Here is a 21173-nt window from a genome sequence, read left to right as displayed (position 1 = left end):
GTAGTAGTATTTTCCAATTTGTTACTCTGTATTTATTATGTATAAATATTTTATAAGCTGTAAATTTGTGATATGTAGACACTCAATTTGTTTTGTGCGATTATGGTCTATGTATATGTGATTGTCTTTTGGGCAACGGAGAAAACATATTATGGAGTAGTTGTGCCCTATGGTGATTTTATGGCTGCTAAAAATGATCTGGTTCGTTGTATGAATGATCCTCATCTAGCAAAAACATTTGCGATCAAGAAAGTCTTATTATGGTCTGTTCAATGATGGCTTGCTTGACTTTTCTTATACGGGATGTGTCATAGAAGAATGTCGCTATCTTAAACGATACTTTGAATCAGTGCCTATTCGGTTTATCCCTATATTAGTGAACAAGTTTGCTCATGGATTAGCTAGAGCTGTAAGTTCTTAGTCTGGCCCTTCTGTTTGGTTATATTTTTATTGGTTATTGTATTGAACGTTTAATTAATTGAGTTTGGTTGATTTCTTTTTCAAAAACAAAAACTTTGATGTATTCTGTTTTTACTGTAATGAGCTCATTTATGGAAAGAATATTTGCCATATGCAATTGTTTTCTTGTCTTATACATTTATTTTTAAAATTATTTGCTGTCAATCATATCATAAAATTTAGTAGTAGAAATTTTGTTTGCATAAAACTTTCTTTTTAGGGAAAATGATCAAATATAATAGGACCTTTAACTTTACATGAAAGTGCAATTAGCCTTCTAATTTTTTAAAAAGTGTAATTAAACACTTCAACTATATAAATTAGATCAAATAATTTAAATCGGTGACCGGTGACTGACGAGGTGTCGGTCACCCTCTTTGAAGAAGGTGACCCAAATGTCGTTGCTGCTCGGATGACGTCGGCGGCCGGTGACGGTTGTCGGAGTTTTAAGAATTTGAATGACATGCAAGTGATCTGCTATTGCAAGTCATTAATAAATTGTAGAGTTTAATGCATTAAAATAGCTAATTAGAGTGTTTAATTGCACTTTTTAAACATTTGAGGAGCTAATTGTACTTTTATATAAAATTGAAGGGCTTATTTGACCCGTCCTTTATTTATTTATTTATTTATTTATTTATTAAAGTAATATGACTTACAAAATCATAAATGTTTTTTTCATACATCACTTGTTATCCTCATAACTGTAATATTAATCCAAATTCAATTTGATTTGCACTCAAAAAATTTAATTCTTCCTCTGAAAAAAGTTAGAAATATTTATAATCAAACCTACATGACCTACTTAATAATTTACTAAAATTAGTTAAATAAGCCAATGACCTTGTGGTCCAGTGACATGAAGTAGTTCTCTCAAATAGAGGGTCATGGATTCGAGTCTCAGTGAAAGCGATATAAAAAGTAACTATAAACAGATACATTATAACAGAGTTAACAGTACTCAACAAAAAAAAAAATCAAATAAAATTACTTGAATTGTGTATAAATATAATGAAAATATTAAATTAAAAATGAGAGAAAATAAGATGGGCTGCAACACATTGGAAATAGAACTGAACCAACTCAATAATTCAGCCCTATACTACCTATAGTAGCCCAAAGTTATAAATAATCATAAAACCTTATCAGCGATCCGGTAGAAATTAAAAAACAATAATAATAAAATATCACCGGTTTCTTGCTTGTCAATATAAGCCTTTTAATTTTTTGTCAACTAAGGACTAGGATCACAAAAGTCTTATCAGTTTGAACCAGTCAATTATAAGTAACTCAAGCTAATTTATCTCTTTATAGTTTCAAAATTTTCAATTACTTAGAAGTGGTTGAAACTTCCAATCACCTTTAACAAGTTGCCCTGAGAAGACTAGGTGGAACCCGAAACCAAGTGGATTCAGGAACCAAGGTCTAGGTGGAACCAAGTGGAGGTAGGAATCGGGGTCTAAGTGGAACTAGGTGGAGCCAAGAACCGAGGTCTAGGTGGAACCAAGTAGAGTCGGGAATCAGGGTCTAGGTGAATCTGAGTGGAGCTAAGAACCGGGACGACCTAGATGGTTAGGTGGAGCCAGGAACCGGATCTAAGTAGAACCAAGTGGAACTAGAAATCGATGTCTAAAATTTCATCTATTTATCATTAGGTATACAGAAATTGTCGTCTTTGAAGTAAATATGCTTGTAATTAAGCCGCCTTGACTCCTAACTATAACTATAACTTGTTTTGTCGAGGTATGCCATGTACATGCAACAGAAGGCAATATAATGAAGAATATAATGAAGGAAAATGGAAAGTGAGTCTGGGGAACAGCTAGAGGGCAAACAATTTAGTGAAAGATGGAAGAAGTGACCAAAGATTCCGGCAAATAAATTAAAGAGACAATATAATGGCATAGAAGTTTAATCTGTATGGAGGGCGGGGCAAGCTACGGAGGAGTTGTCAATGTCATTATTTCTTAGAAGAAAATTAGGATACATCAACACATGTAAGTATGTAACACAACTAACAACATGCATGAGAGAACAGTCCCACAACACTCAATATATATGATAACAGATTAGATGTATTCTTATCTATATATGTTGTCTCAATGCATGCAGGCCCCCTCCACCCACCCACTAGCTGTTTTTTTTTTTTTTTTTTTTCACCATATTATAATAACTAAAGGAAAAAGTGTAATGTATACCCCTCATAAATATGTCAATTATTAATATCATCATAAATTATTAGTTGTATAAATATTGTTTCTCAATTTTCAAATATATTGCGCTTCCCATGAATTACGCGCCGTTTACCCTATTCGAAGACCACGTTTTCGCCGGAAAATTTTAACAATTAAAATAATGAGGGTTTTAGTCATTTCACATCTCTTTCTTCTTCTTCTTCTTCTTCGAATTCATTTTTTCTGGTGAATCCGTCGCAGCAGCACACCTTCCAAAGCATACTTAAACTCATTCGTCAAAGCCGTCGTCAGCGATTTATTAGGGTTCAGATGGCCAAAATTCCGGTTGAAAACATATGGCCGTTTGTGTAAGGAGCTTGAGATATCGGCGGACCTAGAAATCTCCGAATTGCACTTCTCTTTGTGCTCGTCCAGTGCACCTCCTGCCAAAATTCTGGTTGAAAGTTTTTCCGGCCAAAAAAAGACTTGCTCAAAGAAGAAAGCGAAATGCTAAAATTGATGTTGGTGCTTATTTATTCTAAAACTTTAGTATATCAACATCTATACTATCTATAAAAACAAAATCCTGAATTTTAACTTCTTGCCCAATTCCTATAAAATCTCTCTTCCTAATAAAATATATTGATTTATACTTTCTCATTCGTGCTATAATTATGGGTTAAAATTCTATTCTAATATTATAAAATTGTGTAATACAATTCCTATTATAATCTATACTATATATAATAACAAAATCTTGAATTTTAACTTCCCGCCCAATTTCTAAAAAATCTCTCTTTCTAATAAAATATATTGTTTTCTACTTTCCAATTTGTATTATAATTCTAGGATAAAATTCTTATTCTAATCGTATATAATAGTGTAATACAATTCCTATTGTAATCTATCTATACTATATATAAAAACAAAATTTTGAACTTTAACTCCCCCCCCCCCCCCCCCCCCCGCCTGGCAATTCTTAAAAAATCTCTCTTTCTAATAAAAATATATTGTTATTTACTTTCCTATTCATACTATAATTCTTGGTAAAAATTCATATTCTAATATTATAAAATAGTGTAATACAAACTCTATTCTAATCTATACTATATATAAAAATAAAATCCTGAACTTTAACTTCTCACCCAATTCCTAAAAAATCTCTCTTTCTAATAAAATATATTGTTTTCTACTTTTTCAATTCATATTATAATTCTAGGATAAAATTCCTATTATGATAATATAAAATAGTGTAATACAATTCCTATTCTTTTTTTTGAATGCATACAATTCCTATTCTAATTATGGTTATCTATAATAAATTGGAAGAATACAATTCCTATTCTAATAGTATAAAATAGTGTAATACTATATATAATATATGTTGCTGAAATATGGTTATGTAAAGATATATATTTAAAAATGGAAAATGAAATAGAATCATTTAGTATCCACAATTTATAAGGAAAATTTTGTAATTAAAGATGTAAAATGTTTTGCAATACAAGATAGAAATATAAGGTTTAGCCGAAATTGAATGAATATTAATCGAGATTGAAATTAATAGTTTTTACACCAAATGTTATTTTATACTAAGAAAATAAGGATTGTGTAATTATAAGGTTTAGCCGAGTATGTCAAAAAATCCTTATATATATGTTACTGGAAATATTGTTATGTAACGATATATATTTACAAATGAAAAATTGAATAAATCGTTTAGTATCCACAATTTATGAGGAAAATTGTGTAATTAAAGATGGAAATGTTCTTGCAATTCGTATGAATGATTCAAAAGAAATTCATTATGACTGATTTTGTAGCACATCTATATCCAAAATTATGGGACCTCATTACAATGGGTATATATAAAGATGTGTAATTATGTATAGAATGTGTAAGGAAGATTTTGCTTAAAGATGGAAAACAAATTAGACCAATTGAAAAAGGTAATGAATATTAATAATTTACTCAAAATTAAATATGATCCCTAGTTATAATTCACAGAACACTGATATTTAAAATTTCTAAAGTTTCAGCACTGGATGCGTACATCTACACATTAACTGTTAATTGGGCAATTATTTAAACGAATTCAAGCAATGATAACATCAGAAAATACAATCAATCCAACTCAATTCTTCAGTTGCATTATATAATATTCGATGTAATAATTTATATAATTATATATCGATCTAAATATTCTTAAAATATTTTAATAAATTCATTCCGTGCATCGCACGGGCGAAAATACTAGTTATTCTAAAATTGATGTTGAATAAATACTTCTCTTTTTGGATAATGTTGAATAAATACTTCTCTTTTTGGATAATGTTGAAAGCATCGCATCACACCTCATCCTCGGATTCGCCGAAAAAGATGAATTCGCCGGGGAAGAAGGAAAGAGATGTGAAATGACTAAAATACCCTCATTATTTTAACTGACTGATAAAAATTGCATAGTCAAGATACTAAATTGATACTTTTGAAAGAAGTGCTGAAATTAACAAAGCCTCCATAGTCATATGATCAAAATTGAAATTTTCTCTGTCTATTTATTTGTAATCGGTCTATGTCTCTAGCAACACAAGAATTGACACGATGAATATAACTAATCTAAAAACTCTTGTCCTATCTATGACTAATCACATTATGTTCACCCCACAAGCTAGCTAGGCCACAATAAACTTGCTATATATGAGAACCAAAAGTACATTGCATGATCCACTACATAAAATTCCTGGCAAATTAAAGACACCATCAATGAACATGGGTGCAATATAATTAAGCAGACAATAATTCTCCAAGCTAAGGAGGTGTGTGGGGAGGAAGCACTGCATGTCGTCAGTAAACCACTCAGCTCGCAGATGGGAGAAAATGGATCATATATATCTGCAGTCCAGTGGTCCAAAAACCACACTGTCAGGTCAAATCATTCAACAAAATTGCATTACATTGCCATGTGAATCACCTAATCAGATCAGCACAAAAACCCAGCCAAAATATGTATGAACAACGTGGTGTGTTGCAGTCTTCTTGCAGACCGACCACATATACATGTAAAAGGAAAGAAAGTTTGTGTGTGCCCAGGATTCAAATCAGGCAGGCAATCCCATTTCATCTCATATATATATAATAATGGAGAAGAATATAATAATGATGCTGGTTCGGGGACATTAATGATGTTCCTTGGATTGGAACATATATGGATTCTTTAATTTCAGTTGTGTATGTCTCATATGTACTGAGATAATTTTGTACATGTACATGTTTAGAGTTGCATATAGATTTTATGTTTGCAACCCGGACACCTGCTTTCCCCCGTGAACATAGTCACATTGCCAAATTCTTATTCTCGTAAATAATCTTGATCAACATATTTCTTAATTATAACAAAGTACAATTATAGAGTGTGACAACCACATTTTTTCCAATTGTGTATTTTGTGTTTACACAATCCCATTATCATCACTATAGGCAAGAATTGGCCAATACTTTCTCCTCAATCAACTCTCTAGCACTTGCATCCATCTTTTCCCTCGAAAACCCATCGATCTTGAGACCTGCAATACAGATTACAGGAGTCAATCAATCTTCCAGCCTTACAGTCACATTATCATCTCGCTTATTAATTGTTAGATTAATTAGTTTGTACGTAAATTTAAGGGTCGCGAGAATTTACGTACCCTCCACAATTGACCATTCTCCATTCTTGCAAGTAACAGGGAAGGAGTACATTAAACCAGGTGGGATCCCATAAGAACCATCAGAATATACTCCCATTGAAACCCATGTTCCCTGAACACATTAAAGAACCACAGAAATGAACTTAGGACTGTCAAAAAAGCCACATTAAACATCAACTTCTCAGAAAATTCATAGCTACCTTTGGAGTTCCAAGAACCCAATCGCGTATGTGATCACAAACCGCGCTTGCAGCAGACAATGCACTGGATTGCTTTCGCGCTTTGATGATCTCAGCGCCTCGCTGCTGCACCATGGCAATGAACTCCGACTGCAGCCTATAAGACAAATTAAAACAGCAATATATATATACTTTGATCTGCATTTTGCCTTCTGATGAATGCAAGTATATATAGGCTATCTGATCTGTTACCATTTATTATTATCATCTGCAAAAAGCTCTGTAACGCGTTTCTCCCCACGGTCAGTTTTTGCAGTTGCGTGGCTCGCATCAGGGTACTGAGTTGAAGAATGGTTCCCCCATATGATCACATTCTTTACCTCACTTACATGGATGTCCAGCTTCTCTGAAATCTGGGCTAAGGCTCTGTTGTGGTCTAGCCTTGTTAGACAGGTGATGTTTTTCTCAGAAATTGCAGGGGCAAATTCTCTCAGAATCAGTGCATTTGTGTTTGCTGGATTCGCCACAACCAAAACCTGTGTAACAACTTCATGGTTTTCCTTAAAACCAAAATTCCAGACGAGACAATCAAGATTTCAGACAGGACATTCTTGATTAATTAATATATTTACCTTACAATCAGGAGCAGCATGTTGTTGCAAGGCTGAGGCTTGGGACTTGTAAATGGAGACATTTTTGGACATGACATCTTTCCTTTCCATACCTTCTCTTCTCGGGATCCCACCCGCCATGATCGCGATGCTAACGCCTTGGCAGGCCTCGGAGACGTCTGTGGTTGCCACCACGCCTGTTGGTCGAGCCATGTACAAGATTTGGCGGGACGGGGTTGAGTCCATGAATAAAACCGGGCCATAATGCAGGTAGATAGGTCAGGTGAGTCAAACGAAAGATAGAAGATGGTGATAGGTACGAGGTAGCTAGGACTAACCTCTGAGAAGGGGGAAAGCTGAATCAATCAGCTCCATTTTGACTGCATTCAAGGACTCAGAGTTCACATCAAGCATGTGTATAATCACAGGCTGATCATCCCCTAGCATGGCTCCTCTGGCAATCATTGGCACAAGAGCATACCCAATTTGACCTATTAAGATTAAGAGTTTATCACTATGCCAAAAGTTATAATTCAGAACAAAGGGATAACCCTAACTTTATTTTCTTATACAGCCACATTTTTTAGAGACAGGGTGCTGAACAATTCCCCTAGTCACCAGGTGATGGACTTGACCTTTCACGGGCCTCTGCCCAACAGTTAGCAACCATATATCCCGAAACTCTGTATGGTTGCACTTCGAGTGACAGCCAAACTCCCTAATAGGAAACCCGACATTCGCGAAAATTAATGAATGGGAAAGGGTTATGCATGCATGCCTGCAGCACCAGTAACAAGAACAGTGACAGGTTCTTTCTCAAACGTTTTCAAGACACCCCAAATATGTCTGATGATCTTCCATGACAAATATGCACAGCCCAGCAAAACCAGTGGCTTCTCAATTGGCTCAAAATATTCCATTCAATTCCCACCCAAAACCAAGAAAAAAAAACAACAAACGCTGAAATGCCGGCAGAAATGTAAGAAAGAAATCTCTACAGTTTAAACCACAACAACACGACAACATCGTAAATATATATAAGCAAACTCGAAAGCAGGAAGAATTGAAGCATAATGAGAAATCCATGCAAACAGGAAACCAAAGACAAAACCCATAAGCTATGAATCAGCATAACATATATTCTTTCCAAAGAAAAGAACCTTATCCATTATCATTAATTAGCTTGCAACATTCCCTACGTTGTGTGGGGTTAGTTTAGTCGTAGCTTTACGTTACATTGATGACAGTCATTATTATCCTGTATGTTATCTAAATTTGAATTTCATATTCATAATTGTTGAACTTTATATTCACAATTACAGAACTCTATGTTCATAATTACTGAACTATATGTTCATAATTATAAAGCTATATATTCATAATTTTTGAACTTCATATTCACAATTATTTAATTTGTATATCATAATTACAAAACTATATGTTCATAATTATGTTCAGAATTATAGAACTATATGTTCATAATTTTTGAACTATATATTCATAATTATGAACCGTTTTGAAATTGTGTCCACCTTGCAAGGTGGACACGATTCCACAGTATAATTTGCCCTTGGTGCCTGAGGTCAAGCGTTGGGCTCGGCTTTGGGGCTTCGAGGTCAATTGGACCCGCTTTGGTCCGTCTTATCTTATCGGTTTCTCCATACTCATCTCTAATATATTCATCATTAGTGATTGCAAATTTCTATGGTTATAAAAAAAAATACAAAATTATATAATTTTCTACTGATTTTTAGATTTGTTTGACATGAGAGCAAGCAAGACTCACATGACCTTAACCCTTCCCAAAAAGTAAACGAAAATAAAATAAAAATACAACTGTTGTACGGAGACAAAAATAAATAAATAACAACGTTTTGCTCGTTTTAATATTATTATAGGTTTTCGGTGTATTTTTTTTTTTTTTTAAATTAAGATTACTTACCAAAAAAATCAATTCACATTTAAATATATCAAGTATAGGTAAGAGTGTGCTGCATCGGGTTATTTGATTGCGTTATTGAATTTGTTAGCTGATAGTTGTTAGTTGATTGCGTAAGTGAGTTTGACTAGTTGATAGCATTCACTAATTGTATAAAAGTATTTGGAAAAATAGTTGTTAGCTGATAGTTCAGTAAATGCAAAATTACTTTATCAAAAAGCTAATCGAAAAAACTGCTTTGAACAATTTTTTTAATTTTAACATTTTGGAGCAATAAGCTGTTACAAAAATCTAATTAATCAAACACTCATATTGATTGTTTAATAAAGTCAAACAGCTAATAGTGGTCAAATAAGCTAAAATTAAATGATAAACTAACTATGTTACCAAACAGAGCCTAAATCTTTTTTTTTTTTTTTTTTTTTTTTTTTTTTGCTCTTGGGCGGAATAGGTTACTAGGTTAGAGTGTTTTCACACGATTTAACTCACTTGATATCTCTAAGTATAAGTTGTGTAATAATTTGGATATTACACAAATTTAGTAGATTACTAGTATTTAGTAGTTGATTTTCAGAATTTGGATATTTTTACTTCTTTTTATGTTAAATTGTCTGAATTTATTCTTTATTTAGACTAATTAAATGTAGTAATAATTTTTTGACAATTAAATGTATTCTACTTTAAAAAAAAAATGATAATATCATTTTACTTTATAGTTAAAGTCTCAATGTGAATACATTGTATTTTTTTCTTTTTTCTTTTTTGAAAATGAATACATTGTATTATAAATCGCATATTGCATTGTGGTAATTTTATTTTAAACTTTTGTAGAAATAAATTTTCAATGAAAACTTTAGAAAATATAAATATGTTGTAACACGTTGCACATGCACTATGGAAGAACAAGATTTGAGTAATTTGACTGTGGAGTGGCGATTGAGTGTGGGATATTATATAAAGTGTTTAGCAGTTTTATTTACAGGGCGGAATAAGCAGAGAGGGAAACGGAAAAATGCAGCGCTTAAAATCTGCAGCGATTGTGGGGCGTTTCCTGCGCGGCCATGGCGTCATTTCTTCTCAGCAAACAAGAACCCTCAATCTCCCTAATCATCTCCTCGTTGATGATCCCCAAGACGTTGTTAGTTTTTCTTCTCCCTCTCTGTGATTGTGTGGGTTGGTGTACTGGGTGCTTATCGTGTTGATTTCAGGTGCTGGTTGAGGGGAAAGCTTGTTCAAGAACTGCGATTCTGAACAGACCCAGTGTGTTGAATGCTCTAAACGCTGCCCTGGTCTGCTCGCTAACTCTAATTATCTGGCTAAAAATGAGGTTTTGATTGTTGGGTTTGTTCTAAAAATTGGTAATTTCTGTGTAGACTGAAAGGTTGCAGAAGCTTTACACAAGCTGGGAAGAAAGCCCTGATATTGGGTTTGTGGTATTGAAGGTATTGATCATGTTTGATGAATTGCCTGTATGAATTGTGGCCTAAGATCAATGAAGTTTCATCTATTGATTTTTTTGAGTGGCAAACCCGAGGGTGTGCTTCGGGTAAACCCATCCTTGTGACCTTAGAAGTTAGAACACAATGAGGTGACCTTAGAAGTTAGAACACAATGAGGTAAAACAGTCTAGGTTGCCCATACTGGCCGGCAAGGCCAATAGGTCACTCCTACTGGGAGTAGAACTTGTAACGTTGTGGTTACCGAGTCTAATAGCTTGACAAATTTGGCCCGAGTCTAATAGCTTGACAAATTTGGCCCGAGTCTAATAGCTTGACCAATTTGGCTGGGTTGCTCTCAATTTTATCTATTGATTCGTTTTGCTTGCTTATTGCTATGCCTATTGAGTATTATGAGTGTTCTTGAAACATTTGAAGGGGAAAGGCAGGGCCTTTTGTGCTGGAGGTGATATAGTTGCAATTTATAATATGTTAAAACAAGGTACAGTTTTTATTTCTGTTGTTCTAAGTCTTTTTGACAGATACATATATTACATTATTTCTATTGGATTGTTATAGGAAACCTTGAAGAGACTAAAGAATTCTTTAGTTCAGCGTATAAATTTATGTACATTCTTGGCACATACTTGAAACCACATGTAAGTATGATTCGTCTGTAATATGGTAATATGTTCGTAATCTGGAGTAGACGTGATTTAGCTAAACTCTGTTATTGAACTGTGCTCTTCACTTTTTTTATTTGGTGCATTAATTCCAATTCTTGTGAACTGTCATTTCCTTGGAGCAGGCGTTTCTTGGCATGAAGCTCGATTATCACTTTATCAGTATATCGTATGATAATACTAGTGGGGATTGTTACTTGTGCAGGTGGCTCTTCTGAACGGAATTACCATGGGTGGTGGGGCCGGTGTTTCAGTCCCGGGAACATTCCGGGTAGCGACGGATAAAACTGTATGGAACTGATAGATTGAGTCTTTTCCTTTACATACATCGAGTAATTGGTTTTTGCCACTCCGGAGAACGTGACACAAGAATCCTAATATCTCAGGTTTTTGCCACTCCCGAGACTTTAATTGGTTTTCACCCAGATGCCGGGGCCTCCTTTCACCTATCACACCTCCCCGGTTATTTAGGTAATTCCCGTGGCCATTATAATTCGGTTTGTGTTGTTTATGTTTTGGATTTCTTGAATAAAAATGCAATCTTTTTCAGTACCGACATGACAATATTTGCAGGAGAATACCTGGGCTTAACTGGAGACAAGCTCAGTGGAGTCGAAATGATGGCGTGTGGGCTTGCAACCCACTACACCGTCGTTGAAGTCAGTTTTGTTTAAATTTTCACTATTTTGCATTACCCGTTACTTTCTTGGTTATTTAACGTATTCAATTTGCCAAATTTTCCTCTTCCCGATTTCAGAAACTGCATTTAATCGAGGAACATCTTGGAAATTTAGAGACCGATGATCCTACTGTAATTGGAAATTCCTTGGCAAGATTCGCAGATATTGCCCATCCTCATCAAACAAGCGTAATGCACAGGTATTTCTTTTCCTTGTTTTTCCGGGAATTGTTTCGTAATAATGGCCTGGCGGGGAGGGGCAAAATGGTCCAGCATTTTAGAAGCGTTCAAAGAAGACTCGAAGTTTTTTCCCTCGTACTACTAGGTCCTCACTTTAGAATGATAACGTTGTGCTTATTATGCTAATTCTCTCGTTTGATTAGGATCAGAACCGTTGATAAATGTTTCAGCCATGACACTGTAGAGGAAATTGTTGATGCTTTGGTGAGTTAAAGGCCCGTTTTTTTTTTTCTTCTGCACTATCGAGAAATCTTAAAGCGATACTTAAATGCAGTCGATTATTTTTAGGAAAGAGAGGCAGGCGGGACGAACGATGAGTGGTGTATTTCAACGTTAAAGAAACTGAAAGAAGCCTCGCCATTGAGTTTGAAAGTCGCTTTGAGATCTGTAAGTCTTTATATCTCTCGTTTTTGGTAGATACACTATTTGTATGTATCTCAAGTACATGCGTCCTACCAGATACGCGAAGGTAGATTTCAAACTTTTGACCAGTGCCTAGCTCGTGAGTATCGCATGACAGTACAAGCGATCTCGGGACAAATTACGAATGATTTCCGAGAGGTATAATAAGTACTAAAACATATGTGGTTCCCTCGGTGAAATTCCATTGATATTTGCGTCCCTAAAAGTGATATTTCTGCCTTCTTATCAGGGTGTTCGGGCACGATTGGTGGATAAAGATCTTACACCTAAGGTAAATCACATTTCTTGGATGCTTTTATCATTGCCCAATTTCTTACTGGAAATCACTAAGCCTTTCAAAACCATGCAGTGGGACCCTCCGAGCTTAGATCGTGTATCGAATGATATGGTAGAACAGTATTTTTCTCCACTCTCGGTATCTGAACCTGACCTGGATCTACCCACACAACAACGTGAACCGTTTCCTTAATCTAGGCAAAACGCATGTCCCCCCCCCCCCCCCCCCCCCCTACCCTCTCGACCCTCGAGTAGAAATGCTGTTATTCTTTTTCCCGCTTAGCTAGGAATGAACGAGGAAAAGTGAGAAAGCATCCCCGATTGTACTCCAGATTGATCATTCTATTGCTGTCTCGGAATAATATCTTTACATGTTGCCTGTTGGTGGTACCAGCTTCCATATAGAAATATGAGGCTTTATATTGTCCATTTTCATCTTTGCTTTGTAGTATGTACTGGCAAAAGTATATATATATAGAAATGTGAAGTTTCATATTTCCTATTTTCATCTTTGATCTGTACTGGCAAAAGTTGGTACCAGCTACCATATTGAAGTGTGAAGTTTTTTATTTTCTATTTTCATCTTTGTTCTTCTCAAGGTTGAATCTCCAATTCCAAGGGCCCCTTACATTCTAGCCTGACCAGTATTTAGGAGGATGTAAATCACGGTAACTCAATAATTTAGCACACAACAAATCTGTCTACCTTGGGCATAATTCCCAGTGTCACAATCGAAATTTGAACTTTAGTCTCTTCTCTCAAATAATATCTATAAATTTTGATTCTTTTGACTAGAAAGTCAGTTAATTTACAAATTCAATTATTAACTAAATTAACTGAATGAACATTGCTATGCTAACTAATTCAAAAGCAGAACAAAAGACAATTATCTACACATCAAATAGCATAAGAACAATTAGCAAAGTTGTTTTTATTTTGAATTATCTTGTTATATGAATCACCCTGTTTATAGTACAGTAGCTGCATACATCTGCTGTATACATGAATCTTTAAAAGTTTGATTCATGATCATTATAATATAAATAAAAAGAAGGATATATTTTGGACATGTTATCAAAATTCATAGACCATATTTCGGTCCCAAACTCTAAATTGTTATAAATCCACCTAGAGCAATATATGGTTCTGGCAAAGAATGAAAGGTAGGCACTTGAAAACCACTCTATCTATTCGGTTCCTTTGGTGGCCTTGTATGCGTTAACCAGTTGTGTTTGCACATCGTGGGAAACTGCTGAATGTTCTTTGTACTCCATTGTGAATTCTCCTTTACCCTACACACAACACATTACGCTCAAATATTTATCGAGCTTTATATTTTGATATGAAATGATGTCTTTATGCTAACACTCTTTCTTATCTCGTATGTTTGGAAAATAAAAATGGAACCATTGATTGATTTCTCACCTGTGTCATTGACCGAAGAGAAGTTGAGTACCCGAACATATTATTGAGAGGAACCTGAAGCAAATATAAGAATACACAACCCAGAATGAGTGATTTGAACTGAGGAAATTTGGTTTAAGTTTCAAGCATCAGGTGAAGGTGGAATACGAATCTCGATATTGCAAGTTCTACAAAGCTCCAAGATTCAGTATTCATGTGAAAACAAGCTAAGAAATCTGTACATACATGAGCAGTGATGACAGAGTCGTCTCCTTCCTGGTCATTCCCAACAATGACACCTTTCCTCCTGTCGCATCACAAAAAAAAAAAAAAAAAAAAAATTATTAAATAGTTGGTTTCCAGACAAACATAATCCCGAAGTAACTATTTAGGTACTGACTTGTTAATATCCCCAGTAACCGTGCCCTGAAATTCTGTTGGTACTTTGATTTCAACAAGCATCACAGGTTCCAATATGATAGGCCGGGCTGCTGAATAACACTGGAATATAAGGTGAAAATTGGTGAAACATAATGAGAATTGTTTAGGGAGAAGTACCCAGCATAGACAAATACTACGTATCATCTAAGGAAAAAACTGAAATAGTTGCATTTTCTGTGTCTTTAGGTGGACAAAGGAGTAATTGCATAAAAAATGGTATTGAAAAAAGAGCACAACTGTCTCCAGATCATCATTAAAATGAATGCAGCACCTGTCTAAAGGCATAGATTGCTGCTAGTTTGAATGCAAGTTCACTTGAATCAACAGCATGTGAAGCACCATCCGTCAAAACAACACGAATATTCTCAACTGGGTGGCCAATCAGTGAACCCCTGAGACACAAGAGCCAAATTGCAGTCACTACAATACACCATGAATGACTTACGCAATCTTAATCCCTCTACCAAAATTTCCATGTATGATTAATATAGTGCAATCAGGGTTATCCCAGTGGAAATGCATACAACTCATGGCAGAATAACTTACGAGTTAGCAGCCTCCTTAAAGCCCTTCTCAATTGCTGGGATAAAGTTTGATGGTATAGCCTGTCCTACAATGATGTTATCGAATTCAAATTTTGTTGAGGACCCAGGTTCAAGCGACTCCACATACCTGTATATTGAAAAAAAAAATCAAGATAACAACAATGCAAAGAATGCCCCATTACTTTCATAAACTCTTGGGAAGTGAAGATAAAATCTGAAGTTGCCAATACTTTACGAAATGAACCCAAAAAATCAATACTTACCCAGTTACCCTACCATATTGACCCTGTCCACCACTTTGTTTCTTGTGTAAATAATCGAAGTCAGCACGTTGAGTGATAGTCTCTCTGAAGTTCACTCGAGGCTTTCCTACTGTTGCTTCAACCTTTAACAAGCGCAAACAACACAAAATTATTATAGTGATTTGAAAGAATAGGGTCAGCACCAACTATCACATGCTTGAATGTGAACCTTGTATTCTCTTCGGATTCGCTCAACATATATATCCAAATGCAGCTCACCCATTCCAGAGATAATTGTCTGATGATGAAACCATTGAGATGTTAAAAACAATGCATTTTCCCTCAAAAAAAATAAGTTTTAATTCGGACATGGTAAAATGTGCACAAAAATACTTACCTGGCCACTCTCAGGATCTAAACCTACTCGGAATGTTGGGTCCTCTCTCTGGAAGCGATTCAAAGCTTTTGAGAACTGTCAATTAAGTGTACAACATCAGTATTCTTCGACTACTAAGCAGTACTACGAGTAAACGTGGGCATATTCAAACAGAAAGCATATTTATACAGTATCCACTCACTTGTCCCCCAGAATCTTTAGAAACAGGTGAAACTGCTAATGACATCACTGGTTCAGGTACATTCATCGAAGTCATAGTGTACCTAACTGATCCGTCTGTAAAAGTATCCCCTGATGACAAATCATAATTTAGACAAGATAGAATTATAAGAATAGAGCTATAATAGGCTACTGAGCAAAACTTCAACTTTATTAATTCAAGGGGAGAAAGTACCAAAAAAGGAAGGTTTCACATTGGATTACGTACCTGTAGCACAATCTACACCAAATACAGCAACTATTTGTCCGGCATGTGCCTCTTGAATGTCCTAAATTGCAATAAAAGGCATAAGAATGGGTAAGCTGCATGTAACTATGGGAGTATAAGATGCTGGCACTCAATTTTCAAGCAAGAAACAAACATTTCTATTCAATATTTTTATATTCCTGAAGTGTAACTGAAGAATTGAATTGACGAGTACAGTAGCAAAATGTTCTGTTTTATCTGAAATCATACGAATTTCAACAAAATAGGTAATGACAAACCTCCATCTCATTTGAATGCAACCGTACCAAGCGAGGAACCTGTAAAAAAATGTAATAGAACTCAGGCACTCAGCTGGAAATCTAGAAACTGAAATCTCAACAGCATAACCCATGAAATAGAGCAAAATTGAGGATTTTGTCAATATTCAATAGAATATCATAATGTTATGATGTTTTCTGGACTCACCTTGATCTTCTTGCCTGTATTCACATTGATCATGAAATCACCCTTTCTAATGACACCTTCGTAAATTCTTCATGAGAAAATGACATGTAACTTGCTCAGTCATCAGGGAGTGGTGACACTATACTGCACAAACTAGATGATTGCAAAACTATATATTTAATGCACTAAATGTCACATACCTTAAATATGTTAACTGACCAAACCGACCTTCTTCCAATTTGAAAGCCAAGGCAACCAAAGGGCCTGTTGGACTTCCTGTTAACATAACCTGCCAACAGTTAATCCGAAGAGAAGTCAGTTCCTAGATTGAATTAATTTTTAAAAAATGACAGACAAAAGAAATCAATGAAGTAACAGTTTAAGTTACCTTCTCTTCACTATTGTTTTGATCAAGAGCATAGTTATTGACTTCAATTGGACAAGGGAGATAATTAAGAACACCATCAAGAAGAGGTTGAACGCCCTGGTAAGCAGCAAACAGAATATCAATTACAACATGATATCAGAAACACCCTAGAGTTGAAGATTAAATTCCAACTAAAAATATAAAGGTGAAATGCTGAAAGCTATGAAATGTATTTGTTTAAAAATCACTTCATCCAGAATAAATGCATATCACCAAATTAGACTTCTAAAAAATGTTGGCAGCTAGTCATAAAAGAAACCCTGTGAGAAGCAGTATACACCCCTCTAAAAATAATTCATACAGAAGAGAGCATTGCCAAGGACTGCCGAAGAATTAAGAATACAAGTCATTCCAAATTTTATTTCTGAATTTGTCAGCCATTTGGGCCAAATCATGGCACTGATGCAGAACCAGGATAGTGACAATTGCTACCGGAGTAATAAAGCACAAGGATATGAGGAGCACTTGTTGCTTGGATTAAAGTTATAACACTGGCACATACCATAGTAGATGGCAACCATTGAATAGAAAAGAAATCAAACACAGAACAAGAGGAACCAAATAAATGCTAACCTTGTTCTTGAATGCACTACCCATAAATACGGGCACAAATTCACGTGCTACCGTTGCTCTTCGTATTGCCTCCTGAACATAGAAGAGGAAGACTATTCAAGAAATAGTGTATGTCAAACTAAGCAGAGCATTGTACACAAGAAAGTAAACCAACAAAGTAAAAATGATGACAACAAGAATATGAGTAATGAGGTTAACAATATAAGAAGAAAATAATTTAATTGACAACCAACAAGTGAAATGAGCATCAAATCAAATAGTTTTAAGACAAAAATATGTGAAAGACTATTTTCCTGTTTAGAATTCACTGGAGTGTTTCTGTTTCTTCCTTTTCTTTAAGGGACAAAAACTATGTCAATAAGAATGACAATAAAGTGCAATGACAGTTTGAAAAATAAGTGCAGATCAGTAAAACATCATTTTAGAGAGATCATTTAGAATGTCAAACAATGCTCCAGAGGAACAGCTAATGGCTCAAAGGATAACACTAAATGATGTTAACGTTTTTATAAAGAAAGAATGATTATCGTCTGCATACCTCTAGATCATCATTTGATATAGGTTCATCACTCAAAAATGATTCAGCAAGTTTTTCATCAACCTCAGACACTGCTTCAATAAGCTCACGCCTCTTGTCTGCAACAAATGCTTCCATATCTGCAGGAATATCTTCTGTGACAACTTTCTCACTGAAAAGGTAACAAATACAAGTGAAGAAGAATAATAATGCAAAAAGGAACATTTCTCTTATTGAGAAAAGCATAGTCAATAGGCTGAGAATTGAGACAGACCCACTGGAACCATGGAAGTGGTAAGCTTTCATATGCACAAGGTCAATAAGACCCTTGAAGTCATCTTCTAGCCCAATTGGAACTTGCACTGCAGCAGCATGGTGCCGAAGCTTGGACCTTGCCTATATGGTATGCAAAGTTTAACGAGTCATTAGGACGCCAACAAAAAGGTTTTACACTTCAAAAGTATAGTGAGGATTGCGAGAAAGAATCCAAGTGAAAGCAAACAGAAAGCTTTCTACAATGAGGATTCAGATTCAATTAAATACATATGAACATGGATATTGATATTTCTGGTGTCTAAATTCCTAATGTTTACCAAGTGTTGTTTGTATGCATAATGGCATGTAGACGGATCCATCCACTCCCATTGTGGTCCTCTATAGAAATTTTTGCTTTGCCATTCCATTAAAATATTACATACTATAATGTTGGAAGTGTATTTCCTTAAAAGGTTGAACCTAGAGGAAAATTTCCCACATGCAGGAAGGAAGATGTGCATAATTTTACCTCTATTTACAGAAGTTGTTTCTAGGGCCTGAATCCATGACATAGCCATCAAAAGATGATGAGCAATTGACCACAACAAAAGCCCACCCCTCATGCAACAAAATTATACAGTAATTATTTTGTACTTTTGTACATCTTAGTTTCTATGCAAATGGGTTCTCCAATGTTAACTCTTAGAATCACTACCATGGGAAAACAGATTGGTTTTCCTCAGCTACAATGCAAGACAAAGATGTAAGAATTATGAGTGAAACAAAATTTCCAAAAGAACACTTAAACAGTGGCATAACCATTAACCAACCTGATTTAGAACTTTCCATGGGTCTGCCCCCATTCGATCAAGTTTATTGATAAAAGCAAGTCTTGGAACTTCATATCTTCTCATTTGCCGATCAACAGTGATTGACTGACTCTGCACACCACCAACACTACAGAGTACAAGAACTGCACCATCAAGAACACGCAACGCCCTCTCAACTTCAATGGTGAAATCAACGTGACCTGGAGTGTCAATTATGTTCACCTGCAATGGTACCAGACAAGTCTATAAGCAAAATACCACAACATAACAACAACAGTCCAGTAGATGTCCCTCTCACTCAAAGTCACATTTTCCAGTTACCATGGATCTTAACAAGCAAATTACTACTACTAGAATATAGCCGTGTTAACAAAACCTCATTGAGACAATGACCAGAAGATTATCTATAGGAAATCAAAAGATCTTCCAGTTATCTGAAGACCTCAAGCAAATTAAAAGTTGGGTGAAATTAAAAACGACTTTATGTGAAGCAAAAATACCGAAATGATGAAACAAACTATATGTAAACTTCGTCACCTGGTAGTCTTTCCAAGAACAGTAAGTGGCCGCAGACTGAATCGTAATCCCTTTTTCCCTCTCCAAATCCATTGAATCCATCTTAGCTCCAACTCCATCTTTGCCTCTGACCTCATGAATCTCGTGGATCCGACCCGTGTAATAAAGTATCCGCTCCGTCAACGTGGTCTTCCCGGAGTCAATATGTGCCGAAATACCAATGTTCCGAACCCTCTCCAGTGACTCTCTCCACACAGCCTCCTTCTCCTCCTTCAGTCGGGTGGCGGCAGCACTGCCAGCAGAGAAGTGGCGGAGCTGGAAGTTCCCGGCAAGAAGAGCCGCAATAGGAGTTGGGGCCGGGCATTGAGGCTTCAACAGAGCTGCTTTTGAGGAGGAGCAGATTGTGTAGAGCAGCCGTGTAGCAGAGGAGCGAGTGGACTGCGCCATTGTTGGGGTTTAGGGTTTTTGGTAAAACCCCTGTGATTCCGCGGAAAATCTCCACTCTGCGGGAAGCAGAAATGTACCGTCTTTTCCAACTTAAACTGTTTATACATAGTGAGGTTTTGCCCCCCAAACTTTTTGTTAATATTTTTGTTTTACCCACAACTTTGTTATACAACTTTTTTTCTCATTTTTGTAATTAACTATTCATAAATCATATAGCATAAACTATCCACAACTCAAAATAAGTTGAAAGATTTTGTGGATTTTGTTTTGCTAATACTCATGAAATATAGTGTTTGAATACAAGTAGTTTTGAGCTTGTAGACTAATTGATGTCCGTAATTTATTTCCTTTACCCGTTTATAATGCGAGGTGAGGGTCCATTAATTTTTCTTTTCAAACTTTTTTTTTTGTGTGTGTGACAAGAAAAATTTGCATTTGATGTAGTAAATACGATGTTTTTCACGAATACTCTGAAGTCAGACCAAATATAGGTCCCTTTTCTAGTCTGTTTATTGATTTAAGTCCTGAACTCGAGAGATGACGTAAGGTCATATGATTCTGAGACGTATTGTGGTTGATGGAAAATGTCCAAAAAATCTCCTTACAATTAAGCATCTAATGTTGTTTTTATAGGGGTGAATGGGAACACATGCTTGTCTCCCGGCATACGTGACACGTAGGGCATATGCACACAGGCAGGCCCGAAGTGATACTGATTCCTCCACGTGTTATAGGATTCCTGACCTCCCGTTCTTGCGGCCACTGGGTTCGGGCTGAGGAACATCGCTAAGGCCTCGATAGAGAGGGTCGGGTGACATTTCCCAACCTAAAATGATCGGGGTGAGTCTGAAAGGCGGGTAGGTACAGTATATACCCTACCCTACTCATCATGTTTTATTTAAAGCCGTGTCGGTATGTTATGA

The 21173-nt window shown here is 35.7% G+C and overlaps 3 protein-coding genes across 5 annotated transcripts; 1 reads left to right on the top strand and 2 right to left on the bottom strand.

The window, feature by feature from the left end:
- Window positions 1-5864: 5864 nt before the first annotated feature.
- Window positions 5865-8114, bottom strand: LOC109186002 (malate dehydrogenase, cytoplasmic-like). 2 transcript variants are annotated; one of them, XM_019335938.1, is made up of 8 exons: window positions 7888-8114; window positions 7448-7600; window positions 7131-7306; window positions 6751-7034; window positions 6520-6655; window positions 6320-6431; window positions 6065-6196; window positions 5865-6033 (listed from the first exon to the last, which is right to left on the bottom strand). In XM_019335938.1, the coding sequence occupies exons 1-7, from the start codon at window positions 8027-8029 to the stop codon at window positions 6105-6107; spliced, it is 1095 nt and encodes a 364-aa protein (XP_019191483.1). In that variant the 5' UTR covers window positions 8030-8114; the 3' UTR covers window positions 5865-6033; window positions 6065-6104. The 2 variants fall into 2 exon arrangements, with proteins under 2 accessions (XP_019191483.1, XP_019191482.1); XM_019335937.1 differs by having other exon boundaries at window positions 5996-6196.
- Window positions 8115-10007: 1893 nt separating this feature from the next.
- On the top strand, window positions 10008-13293 carry LOC109183199 (3-hydroxyisobutyryl-CoA hydrolase-like protein 1, mitochondrial). Its single transcript, XM_019333381.1, has 14 exons — window positions 10008-10186; window positions 10257-10337; window positions 10422-10490; window positions 10923-10986; window positions 11064-11143; window positions 11373-11456; window positions 11554-11638; window positions 11741-11826; window positions 11925-12046; window positions 12230-12290; window positions 12375-12473; window positions 12546-12647; window positions 12739-12780; window positions 12859-13293. Exons 1-14 carry the CDS (start codon window positions 10061-10063, stop codon window positions 12976-12978), a joined length of 1221 nt encoding a protein of 406 aa, XP_019188926.1. The 5' UTR covers window positions 10008-10060; the 3' UTR covers window positions 12979-13293.
- Window positions 13294-13699: 406 nt separating this feature from the next.
- Window positions 13700-20332, bottom strand: LOC109183177 (elongation factor G-2, mitochondrial). 2 transcript variants are annotated; one of them, XM_019333380.1, is made up of 20 exons: window positions 19825-20331; window positions 19288-19509; window positions 18477-18598; window positions 18224-18374; window positions 17686-17757; window positions 17074-17169; window positions 16886-16974; window positions 16707-16773; window positions 16520-16558; window positions 16242-16302; window positions 15996-16105; window positions 15815-15889; window positions 15647-15715; window positions 15439-15560; window positions 15177-15302; window positions 14902-15022; window positions 14590-14690; window positions 14436-14496; window positions 14211-14264; window positions 13700-14077 (listed from the first exon to the last, which is right to left on the bottom strand). In XM_019333380.1, the coding sequence occupies exons 1-20, from the start codon at window positions 20248-20250 to the stop codon at window positions 13973-13975; spliced, it is 2289 nt and encodes a 762-aa protein (XP_019188925.1). In that variant the 5' UTR covers window positions 20251-20331; the 3' UTR covers window positions 13700-13972. The 2 variants fall into 2 exon arrangements, with proteins under 2 accessions (XP_019188925.1, XP_019188921.1); XM_019333376.1 differs by having other exon boundaries at window positions 18224-18598; window positions 19825-20332.
- Window positions 20333-21173: the final 841 nt, after the last annotated feature.

Source organism: Ipomoea nil, unplaced genomic scaffold (assembly GCF_001879475.1).
Source record: "Ipomoea nil cultivar Tokyo-kokei standard unplaced genomic scaffold, Asagao_1.1 scaffold0188, whole genome shotgun sequence".
NCBI classification, from domain to species: domain Eukaryota; kingdom Viridiplantae; phylum Streptophyta; class Magnoliopsida; order Solanales; family Convolvulaceae; genus Ipomoea; species Ipomoea nil.
Note: the sequence above shows the minus strand (reverse complement) of the source record. Positions and strands in the feature narration are given on the sequence as shown.

What these genes read in the sequence shown, in the direction of transcription:
- LOC109186002 (XM_019335938.1), bottom strand. Translation starts at nt 8,029, where the DNA reads ATGGAATATTTTGAGCCAATTGAGAAGCCACTGGTTTTGCTGGGCTGT. An exon ending in TCTTGTTACTGGTGCTGCAG is followed by an intron (nt 7,601 to 7,887) that starts GCATGCATGCAT and finishes TAATCTTAATAG; the next exon opens with GTCAAATTGGGTATGCTCTT. An exon ending in GCAGATGATAATAATAAATG is followed by an intron (nt 6,656 to 6,750) that starts GTAACAGATCAG and finishes TTTGTCTTATAG; the next exon opens with GCTGCAGTCGGAGTTCATTG.
- LOC109183199 (XM_019333381.1), top strand. Translation starts at nt 10,061, where the DNA reads ATGCAGCGCTTAAAATCTGCAGCGATTGTGGGGCGTTTCCTGCGCGGC. An exon ending in TTGATGATCCCCAAGACGTT is followed by an intron (nt 10,187 to 10,256) that starts GTTAGTTTTTCT and finishes TGTTGATTTCAG; the next exon opens with GTGCTGGTTGAGGGGAAAGC. An exon ending in CCCACTACACCGTCGTTGAA is followed by an intron (nt 11,827 to 11,924) that starts GTCAGTTTTGTT and finishes TCCCGATTTCAG; the next exon opens with AAACTGCATTTAATCGAGGA.
- LOC109183177 (XM_019333376.1), bottom strand. Translation starts at nt 20,250, where the DNA reads ATGGCGCAGTCCACTCGCTCCTCTGCTACACGGCTGCTCTACACAATC. An exon ending in TGCATTCAAATGAGATGGAG is followed by an intron (nt 16,303 to 16,519) that starts GTTTGTCATTAC and finishes ATTGCAATTTAG; the next exon opens with GACATTCAAGAGGCACATGC. An exon ending in GAATCCGAAGAGAATACAAG is followed by an intron (nt 15,561 to 15,646) that starts GTTCACATTCAA and finishes CGCTTGTTAAAG; the next exon opens with GTTGAAGCAACAGTAGGAAA.